At 56.2% G+C, this 11,165-nt stretch overlaps 1 protein-coding gene across 1 annotated transcript; it reads right to left on the minus strand.

The window, feature by feature from the left end:
- Window positions 1-4,939: 4,939 nt before the first annotated feature.
- ACTA1 (actin alpha 1, skeletal muscle) lies at window positions 4,940-7,836 on the minus strand. The gene is made up of 7 exons (XM_024117554.3): window positions 7,734-7,836; window positions 6,812-6,952; window positions 6,382-6,706; window positions 6,140-6,301; window positions 5,859-6,050; window positions 5,437-5,618; window positions 4,940-5,335 (listed from the first exon to the last, which is right to left on the minus strand). The coding sequence occupies exons 2-7, from the start codon at window positions 6,938-6,940 to the stop codon at window positions 5,192-5,194; spliced, it is 1,134 nt and encodes a 377-aa protein (XP_023973322.1). The 5' UTR covers window positions 6,941-6,952; window positions 7,734-7,836; the 3' UTR covers window positions 4,940-5,191.
- Between the last annotated feature and the right edge of the window lie 3,329 nt (window positions 7,837-11,165).

Below are 11,165 nucleotides of genomic sequence, written 5' to 3' on the forward strand. Positions count from 1 at the left end.
CTTTTCTCTGCCACTTTTACTAATTTATAAACTAAGTTTATAAACTTAGGCAAGTCACTCAGTCTTGAGGCCTCACTGTTATCATTTATGAAAGTAGAGTAATAATTCCTATCCTAGCTACCTTTTAAGATAAAATGAGCTAATGTATGTGAAAGTTCTTCATATAACATAAGACACAATATTAACCTAAGAGATGCATGGACTATTAAAATGAATTTTACTAGTGGCCTCTTAGTTACTATAGTGGGTTAAATTGTTGCCCTATTGTGGGCTGAATTGTGTCACCACCAACCCAAATTCATATGTTGAAGTCCTAACCCCCAGGACCTCAGAATGTGACTGTATTTGGAGACAGGAGTAATTACAACAAAATCTTTAGGGTGGGCCTTAATCCAACATGACTGGTGTCCTATAAGGAGGAATGTGGGCACAGACATGAAGAGAGGGAAGAGGACGTGCAGACACAAGGACAAGATGGCATCTGCAAGCCAAGGAGAGAGGCCTCAAGTGATGACAACCCTGCCTTGATTTTGGAGTTCTAGCCCCCAGAACTGTGGAAAAAAATAATTCCTGTTGTTTTAAGCCACCCAGTCTGTGGTAATTTGTTACAGGAACTTAATACAGGCCCCATGAAGGAAACTAGGAAAGGTGGGGTGAACAAGGATCTAGGGGTGTTACGGCCACCCTTGGCCCATGATGTAGAGAGACTTCTACTCCCGAGTCCATCTCCAGTGACCAGAACTCTCCACGTGGTGATAAGGTTTAGGAAACCCCAATGATTGTCACAGGAAAGGCAATCCTGATTCTACGGAAAGCTCTGAGAACCACCAACATCACCTTTGCACATTTCAGTCTTTCACTCAATCACCTCCCCCAGAAACCGTTCAGCATCAGTGCTACTGAACTCAGGTCTGGCTGCTCATCACTCAAAAGCTAATATTTAAGATGCAAGCGTTGGTAGAAAGGAAAGTTTGCTTTATTCTGGAGGCTGGCTACCTGGGGAGAAGGTGGACTCACGTCCAAAGGCCAATTCTCCCTGCCAATCAGAGGGCAAGAGCTTTTAAAGGGGAGTTTCAGGGGTGAATAGGCAGAAGGAGGGGGCTACATGCAACAACAGCACAGGCAGCTCTGACCGTCATCTTGAAATTGGTCATGCAGTGGTCTGATCAGTGTCAGCTTGATTGTTTTCAGTACAGTGAGCCTTCCAGTTCCAGGGGCGGTTTGTTCCCCTTTCTTTGAGGCCAGTTCTGGGAATTGTGGCAGCTTATCTCATGGCTACAGTCTGGTCATCATGTAGTTAACTTCTTCCACCTGGTGGGAGTTTCAATATCTACAAGGTAGCTCACAGGAGATGGCTCAGAATATTATCTATAACCCTTGAGGAGGAACTAAAATCCTTGACTTTGTTTAATGACTAAATTATTATTATTTTTGTTTGACTGCTTTTCTTTGCTTCTGCATTTTCTCACTTCTCTGAATAAATTTATTCTTTGGCTAAAGTTTTTCTACAGACAAGAGGCAGGCAGAGGACACAGAGGGGGGCGTTTCTGTTCTATGAAGACCCCTTAGGGTCCTGCTCCGTTCCATCAGGATAAGCCATGAAGAAACTGACAAGCAGGGGCAGGTCAATCAGAAGGCTCAGGGCTCCTGCACCCAGTGAAAGGGCCACCCTTAATGAGGGGCCCCCTAACCTCCAGCTGCCTTTGCCGTCTGTGCCCCTTCCAGAAGGTGCAGCCCATGGCCTGCTAGGGGCAGTGGCTCTGGCTGTGGGTGACAAGGACGCAGGTGGACCCGGAGCCCTGGGACCCACCGTGCTGCCCACCTCACCGGCGTGCCATCACACCAGGTCTTCTCGGCTTCTCTCTGAGCTGAGGTCAGACATGGCACATCAGCTTGTGGGAACTCCCCCAAAGGACTGTGACATAGCGACAGTGCAAAAGGGGGTGACTTCCAAGGACAGTGTGGGGCAGAGAGGAAATGTAAGAGACAGAAACGAGGCAAGAAGGAAAGGGAGGAAGGCGGGCAGGTGGGCTGGCCACGTGAGTGCCCTCAGGGGCAGGGCTGGCCTGTGGCCTGCGCCCATTCTGACTCCTGTTCTCAGGGCAGAGGCACCGCCAGGTGAGAGGCAGCAGTAGTCTGTGTCCCCAAGGCCAGGGGCGGGCAGGCGTTCTCCAGCACAATGATGGATGTTTCCCTGTAAGAATCTATTTCTGGAATCATCCAGCCTCGTCAGAAAACAATGCTGTGCGGGAGGGAAGCCGACCTGGTGGTGGAGAGTGCAAAGCAGCCAGATACCCACAGCATCCGATATCCCAGCCAGCTCCTCCAACAGGCTTTGCGGTGATTGGAATCCAGGCATAGTGCCTGGTGATGGCGGGGGTCATGACGGTGAACTCCCAGGATGGGACCACATCTTAGCCTTCTCCGTACGCCTGGCACATAGTAGATGGGCAATAAAATACTTCATTAACCCCTTAGGGTTCTGCCCAATCTGGGGTGACAGTTCAGGGGACTAAACAGCTGGGAGGTACTCTGATATTCCGTGGTCTAATTCTAACTCCCAAAGGTTTAAATTATAAAGCCTAGGCTGTACCCCAATCCCAGATCCTTTTATTTTTCCCACTCAGCCTATTCCTTCTTTTTAATCCTGACACATCCTCTCTTCCCATTTTCTTCTTTGTCCTGTCTTCCTTCAACTGAGCACTAGCAATATAGATTTGGTGAGAAAAAAAATTACGGCTATTTAATGAGCTTTTGAGAGAATGAAATAACTGCAGTTAGATCCCTGATAAGACCTACCAGGTCTAAGGAAACACAACATAAGTGATTGGTGGGGAAATTTTTTTTTGTTGCTTTCAATTCTCTCACAGCTCCAAAAATTGATTCTCTGAGATGGTTTTTCAGTGGGAAATTAGCCATAACATTATGCCCTCTAGTGCCAAGTACACTGCAGTCACACAGGAGCTTCTCGCTTCTTCATACTGCAAACACACTTAGAGCTGCTGGGTGCTCTCCTCACCCGGCACAAGCATGTGTATATCTCTATACACACTATAAACACTCTATATACAGTGTGTGTGTGTGTGTGTGTTTATATATATTTTATATATACACATAGAATTATATATAATTATATAAAAATGTATATAATTATATATACATATAATTATACATTAATTATATATGCATATAATTATACATTATATATACATAATATATAATATATATGTGTTATATATATATATATATATAATTCTTTACTACAGCACACCAAAAATCTTCTTTCAGGCCTAATATAGGTAACACAATTTACCAAATACCTATAATCACAACGTACTAGGAGAGCAGGAGAGATACAGAACACCAGTGAAATGTGTGATGCTTGTTTCTGTTTAGAGAAGAACCAGAAAAGAAAAGGTCATCTGGCACACTTCCAGTGAAACCACACAATTCCTAATTTTTGCACATGTTTTCAGTAGAAGAACAACGTCAAAGGTGGGGCAATGCTACAGATTATATTGAAAACTTCTCTCAGGCGTTTGATGATTATGATCACAGGAGAAATGGGTCATGACCTTCTTAAATATCTTACTTAAATCCTAATTAAGAGATCTGGGGTTTTGGTTAAAAAAGATTTAACATGCTGGTTAGCTGACTCATGTAATTCTGACGTTTCTCTCCCAGCTGTTGGCTACACGAATTATTCAGGCTGTGTGTGTGTTGTCTGCTCAGATATGCCTGTGTAAAGTACTATTATCCATAAAAGCCGGGTACCTCTGAAAGGCTAGAATTTAGCCCATTTTTAACCTTTATCCATCCTGGGTGGATAAATGCATGGTTTTCAGTGGATGTGGCATCGTATACTTGTTTTATTAACATCTTAAGTTCTACTGAATGAGGATTCTCTTGATATCTGGATTTGGCAGTATTCCTACCTTGGAGGCTTCAGTGATTTCGGAAGCTTCTCAATAGGCCATAACAGGAGGGAATAAACATATGGCAAAGTGGCATGTAACACAGCTATGTTGTTAATTCTACTTCGAAACTTATTTCTGAATGAGTGTATTACCTTCTTTGAGTCAGAATCTATTTCATTTAGGGACCACTTTTCCCGAAAGTCTTGACTGGGAAACACTAGGCTACTTTAAAATATGTAGATGCAGTGTTCGCTCATAGAAATGCAAACTGTTACTAAGCTTTGTGCCTTTCAGACACCGCGGGAGTGGGGCTGGGTTGCTCCTTCTCTCTTGCTTACCTCCTCTTCTTCAGCACCACCTGGGCGCCCTTCCCTGCAGGCATTTCCTTGCTGGCCGGCCCCCAGCGCCCTTCCCCGCCTAGGAGGCGCTGTCCTTCTTTTGGAGCGTTCACTTGCTCCTTCCTCGCCCTTCTCCCACCTCCGAGCGCCGCTCCTGCCCCGCCCCACCCTGGAAAGGGCGCTTCTTTATGCCACCATCACCTGGTACGAAGCAAAGGACTTCCCAATCGGGAGGAGAAGTGGTGATCTCCCCTTACAAATGAACACAGCCCTTTCAGTTAGATCGCACACTCCGGAGGGAACCCGGATTCCGTAAGGCCACGCCCGCCGAAGGCGGAGCGGAAGTGCACGCCGCGGGGCGGCCCCTGGGCCCAGCACCACGGTCAGCGCCCTGCCTGCGGCGTCCCCTCGCCACCCGCGCGCGGCCCCGGCGCCGCCGCCGACCCGAGCGCAGGGCAGAGCCGGACACGCCCGAAGGTCAAGTCGGGGCCCGGCGCGCCTGCCAGTCTGGGGAATGGATCTGAGCCAGAGGGGAGAGCCGTGAGCAGGGGAAGACTTAACTTACGGTCTTGAAAGGCGTGCACTCATTCGGAGTATCGTGCAAAGTGATGGAGGAAGATGGGGCCCCTCCTCCTCCCCGACCCTGGCCGCTCCCCGCCCCCGCAAATAAACACAACAGACAACTTTACGCAGCATAACAGAACGGCTGAGTTTAATGCTTCAAGTTTTCCATTTCCTTCCACAGGTCTTCGTTTTACAAATAACAAAATGAGGTAAATAAGTTAATGTATGTACACGTTATAAACAGTGTCGGTTTGCGGCGGCAGCAGCGCAGGTGGTTGGAGAGCAGTTGCCGCGCGGTGGCTCGAGGTCAGCCGCCTGCGCCGCGAGCGGATTCGTCGTCCTGGGGAGAAGTCGCGGCTGTCGGGGAGGCGTCTAGAAGCATTTGCGGTGGACGATGGAGGGCCCGGCCTCGTCGTACTCCTGCTTGGTGATCCACATCTGCTGGAAGGTGGACAGCGAGGCCAGGATGGAGCCGCCGATCCACACGGAGTACTTGCGCTCGGGCGGGGCGATGATCTGCAAGACAGTGACAGTGACAGTCCGTCAGAGCCGCAGCCGCGGCCCGGAGCCCCTCGCGGGCCGGGGAAGCGGGGCGGGCGGGGGGGGGGTGCGCCCACCTTGATCTTCATGGTGCTGGGGGCCAGCGCGGTGATCTCCTTCTGCATGCGGTCGGCGATGCCCGGGTACATGGTGGTGCCGCCCGACATGACGTTGTTGGCGTACAGGTCCTTCCTGATGTCGATGTCGCACTTCATGATGCTGTTGTAGGTGGTCTCGTGGATGCCCGCCGACTCCATGCCTGGGGGCCCCGGGGAGGCGCGTGAGCGAGCGGGCGGGCGGGCGGGGGGCCCGGGGGCGGGCGGGGCCGAGGGGCAGATTCACTGATCGTCATTTGGTCTACTGCTGGGACCGCACTATGCAGAGGACACCGGCGGCGGGCGGGGGGGGGGGGGGGCGGGGGGGGGGGGGGGGGGGGGGGGGGGGGGGGGGGGGGGGCGGGGGGGGGGGGGGGGCCGAGGGGCGGGCGCTCGGGGCTCACCAATGAACGAGGGCTGGAAGAGCGTCTCCGGGCAGCGGAAGCGCTCGTTGCCGATGGTGATGACCTGGCCGTCGGGCAGCTCGTAGCTCTTCTCCAGGGAGGAGGAGGAGGCGGCCGTGGCCATCTCGTTCTCGAAGTCCAGGGCTACGTAGCACAGCTTCTCCTTGATGTCGCGCACGATCTCGCGCTCGGCTGCGGGGGGCGGGGCGGGAGAGGAGCCCTCAGCGCGGGGCCCGGGGACCCGCCCGCCCGCCCGCCCGGGATCCCGGGGCGCAGCGCACCTGTGGTCACGAAGGAGTAGCCGCGCTCGGTGAGGATCTTCATCAGGTAGTCGGTGAGGTCGCGGCCGGCCAGGTCCAGGCGCATGATGGCGTGCGGCAGCGCGTAGCCCTCATAGATGGGCACGTTGTGGGTGACGCCGTCGCCCGAGTCCAGCACGATGCCTGCGCGGGGGCGGGGCCGGGGGTGAGCGGCGGCCCAGGGCCCGGCGCTCGGGAAGGGGGGGCGGCTCCCGGGCACTCACCGGTGGTACGGCCGGAGGCGTAGAGGGACAGCACGGCCTGGATGGCCACGTACATGGCCGGCACGTTGAAGGTCTCAAACATGATCTGGGTCATCTTCTCGCGGTTGGCCTTGGGGTTGAGGGGGGCCTCGGTGAGCAGGGTGGGGTGCTCCTCGGGGGCCACGCGGAGCTCGTTGTAGAAGGTGTGGTGCCAGATCTTCTCCATGTCGTCCCAGTTGGTGATGATGCCGTGCTCGATGGGGTACTTGAGGGTCAGGATGCCCCTCTTGCTCTGCGCTTCGTCGCCCACGTAGGAGTCTTTCTGCCCCATGCCCACCATGACGCCCTGCGGAGCGGAGGCACCACGCGCTCGTTAACGCGGCTCCGCGTGGCGCAGGGCTGGGCTGCGCGGGGACCCGACCCGGCTCCCTCCGCGGACTGGCAGCCTGACCTGGTGGCGAGGGCGGCCCACGATGGACGGGAACACGGCCCTAGGGGCGTCGTCGCCGGCGAAGCCGGCTTTCACCAGGCCGGAGCCATTGTCGCACACGAGGGCGGTGGTCTCGTCTTCGTCACACATGGTGTCTGGTTTCTGCAAGGTCGGGAAGGCCGTGGAGACGCTCGGCGTGTCAGGCGGAAGGCCTCGCCAGCCCGAGCGCCCTCCCTCCCCCGGGGCCTATGGACACCCCTAGCCCCCGGCCCGGCGCCGTCCGAAGGGGAAGCAATCAGTGCCACCCGGGCCGAGCTTCGTTGCCGGGCCCTGCGCTGGGGGGAGACCACACCGAGCGTTTCTCCATCCGGGAACCCAGGGCACACTGTCCCCGAGGGTTCTCTTCCTTGGCTGCAGGCGCCGCCCTCTCCGCACCTCCGGGGTCTCACCTAGGGGGTCAAGGTCCGCGAACCCTGCCCGCTGGGCGACTGTGGGGGTGAAAGGAGACGCCGTGGGAAGGGCTTGGGCGCTCCACCGGGGGACGAAGGGCCTATTCCGGACCCCCACGACACACCAGACTCACGACCGAGGCGCCCTTGGGCCTGATGGCGAAGCCGGGGAGTAGTGGCCCCTGCTGTCCTTTGGCTCGGTTGGGACGGAACTGCCCTGGGGACGACTAGGGCGAAACCTTTCATCTACTTGGGCACAAACTAAGTGTCAGGGAGAGCAGCCCGAAGGGGCTGGGCATAAATTTGGAGAAGTTTCCAAAGGACGAAGGTTTCCTGTCTCTTCTTCAGAGCGCACGTGGCTCTGGGGCCGGAGGCGCCGCACTGAGGACGCAGGGCCGGGACCGATACAGTGAGTCGGCCGGGCCCTACCCGGAGTTCTCCGGACTGCCTTCGGCGGCGCCCCGTCCCCCTGTCCCCACCCCGACCCCGCCTACCTCGGCGGGCGGCTACACCTGCTGCTCTCCGGCTCGGGCGCTGCGGTGGCCGCTCGTCCCCCAGCTCAGGTTTTATATAGCCCTCGGGCGCTCCCCCCGCGCCGCCCCGCAGGAATGTCGCTTCCCTTCTCGAGCCATATTTGGGTGTCGGGCACTAGAGCCCCATCCCCCGGCCGGTTCGCGGCCTGGGTCCCCGCCCGGGTCCCCCGCGCTGACCAAAGAAGGAGCGGCCTGGCCCGAGCCCAGGTAACGCGGGCCGGGCCGTATATGGAGCGTCTCCCCGCCGGTCGGGCCCTCCCGACCCCGCCCAGCTGCCCGGCGGAGGGCCTGGGGGGCGGCGAGGGTCACCTCGTGCGCGGCGTGCTCCAGTGCGCCTGCGCCCCGGACTGCACCTGTCCGCCGCCGCCGCCCTGCCCCACCCCCGGCCGCCGGGCGCGCCCTGGGCCTCGGGGAGGTGCGCCCCGCATTTCACCCCTTCTTCGGGTGCTTTGCTCAGACCCCCGAGCCTCAAGTGCGGCTCCAGGGAGGAGGGAGCCGTGTTCAAGTGGTGGGCCCGAGAGGACCGGGGAGCGGTCACACCCGCGTCCCGGGCAGGGGAGGCAGGCGAGCCCTCCGCCAGCTCCCCAGCGAACCTGGTCTCTCCCCCCACCCCGAGCTCCCCGAATCCAGAGGGCTGACCCGTCGGCCCCCACCCCCACCGGAGAGGGTCACCAGCGGCGGGCGGGCGCGCAGCTGTCGTGGGGCAGACAGGGGCGGAGCGCCGGGGAGGAGGCGCGGGCCTCCCGGGGACAGGCCCGGGCGGCGGCTGTGGCAGCGCCGGGCGCGAAGCCAGGGCCCCTGGACCTGCCCGCCTCGGGGACGCGCGGCGCGCTCGGGGGCTTGTGAAGGCAGTGAATTTCAGGGCGTGACTGGCGCGCTCCGGGGTGCGGCGGGCCGAGCGGAGCGCCCTCCCCCCCGCATCCTCGGCGGAGCTCCCTGAGGGCCCCGCTCCTGGGGCCGAAAGGCAAAGGTCACAGCCCACGACCTGGAGGTGGGAACGGTGAGGTGTTCCTACTAGATGAAGCCGCGCCCGTCCCTCGTCCCGGTAAAGAGGACAAGGACGTCGCGCTCTAGGATGGGCAAAACGTTTTCCTTCTGCAAAGGCTGAACAAACTCATCGTTATATTTAGAGGGTGATGCCCAGCCAAGGCCGGCCGCTTCCCAATCCACCTTGTAGAGTCACCGGTCCAGCAGAGCCCGCTGAAGCGGTGCTATTTATACCGCTGATATATGGGGATATGCCTTTCTAATTTTCTAGAAGGATTTGGATCTATCTACTTATGGTAAGGTGGAGTGGGGGTCAGAGGAGGTTACCCAGTTGGCGCTTCTCACTGCCCCCACCCCCTGCTCCCGGATGAGAACAGTTCTAACCTTGCTGTGGAAGGCACAAGGAGAAACAATTTTCTGTGATGAACTCAGTGACAAGCTTTAAGGGGCACATCAGTGATGCGGTGTGAGCCAGAATGGAACCACTCATTTTTCTGATGTGCTGAAGTGTTCCCAAAATAGCTACCATTCACATTTGGTGGTGGGACTCAGCAACAGGGACAGGTGTGGGTCCTCTTGAGGAGGGATCTAAAAGTATAGGAAACCCTTCTCCGCAGCCCACGTCATGGCAGCCCTTCCCCCAAATGGCCAAAGTCAATTACAAAATAAGGAGTTTGGTTAGTACGGGGCCTCGGTAGTGAGTATAATGCCACTGTGGCTTCATATTCAGTTTCTGAAATTAGAGAATGAATGAATAATGGACAGAGCTACATTTCATTTTCAATTCCTTGTGTCCTGCTGTGGCAGTGTGAAGTGCCACCACTAGAAAAAGAAAAAAAACCCTGGCAAATGCACTCTATGTACAGTGTAAGGGGAATAGCTTAAATTTTGGTCTTGAAGGTAAGAAGAACTATGCTGTCATTTACTGAATACCTAAGAATTTGGTTGACATCTTAAAGGGGAAGGAGGTTGTATTTGCCAGAACTGCTGCTCAGTGCAACTCCTCTCCTATAGCGAGCTTTTCTAAGCTCAGGGTCTATTAGATTCGGACACACACAAAAAGCTATGAATCAAGCACTCTCACAAGCTAGCGGAGATCTGCTGGTACAGCAAACCTTGGGGAGGGGGGCTTGAGAACGCCAGCTGGGACGCCTGGGCGGGTTAAAATAGTACCCGAGGGTCACCACGGGGCGGCCGCAGGCCCACGCTGGTCCTGCTGAATTCTCATTGGCTCATAAATGGCCTTCAGGAGCAGGTGGAAGGCCGTCTCCATACATGTACACTCCGGGGATCACCCCAGCACCCCACGCCTGAGTAAGTGGGTCACTGCCTGCACAGCCTTTTGAGAGACACCCTGAGGAAAGGTCAGCCATGCAGGGTATGCTCGACATAGAGCTCCTGCGTCTAAGTTTTCGGGGGCAGCCGTAGCTCCATCCTCCGACGGGCCCTTCTGCTAGGGCCCAGCCTCTGTGCTCACACCCCATCCAGCCGCATCCCCTCAGCTCCTCACGTACCTGTGGTCCCCAATCTCAAGCAGTCTAAGCCTTCTACTGTGTTTCCTACCTATTTAGACGTGAATCTGTAAAGTGCTTCACATGTTTTTGTGTTGTTCTATTAATCCTGTCACTATCTGCAAGTACATGAGACAGGTACTATTTGCGCTAGCTTTAAAAATAAGCAAACCGGGCTTCCCTGGTGGCGCAGTGGTTGAGAGTCCGCCTGCCGATGCAGGGGACACGGGTTCGTGCCCCGGTCCGGGAAGATCCCACGTGCCGCGGAGCGGCTGGGCCCGTGAGCCATGGCCGCTGGGCCTGCGCGTCCGGAGCCTGTGCTCCGCAACGGGAGAGGCCACAACAGTTAGAGGCCCGCGTACCGCAAAAAAAAAAAAAAAAAAAAAAGCAAACCAAGGCTCCATGAGCCAGACAGCACGTCCTGGGACACACAGGGGCTTGGGAGACCCACCCTTCCCTAGGAGTGCTCGAGGCTGCTTTCTATCTCCCTTTAACCTTCTCCAACACTTGGTATGTTCTGGGACATAACAGATCCTCGAGGGATCTCTTCCAGTGAAGGGCCCGAGACATCTTAAATGAAGCCATGGCTCCATGTGCAGCCATCCTCTGTCATGTCAAGAAGAACAGGGAGGGGGGCTGCCTGGCAAGGCAAAGAGTCAGAAGCGTTCCAGTGAGCAGGCGGGTAAAGGAAAAAACCAACTCACTGCCCTCCCAAGCCACACATCCAAAAATGTCCAGCTGACCGTGGCAGGCAGGAAGAGAGGACTTCGATCTTCCACTGGTTTTCTCAGACTGGGACTCGCTCTGCTTTGGCATCTCTAAGGGACTAATGATTCCACCCGAGGCTTCCTTTGGCCTCCTCCCCCGTCTCCTCCCCCTCCGCTCCCCCTCCCCC

This window comes from Physeter macrocephalus, chromosome 20 (genome assembly GCF_002837175.3).
Source record: "Physeter macrocephalus isolate SW-GA chromosome 20, ASM283717v5, whole genome shotgun sequence".
NCBI classification, from domain to species: domain Eukaryota; kingdom Metazoa; phylum Chordata; class Mammalia; order Artiodactyla; family Physeteridae; genus Physeter; species Physeter macrocephalus.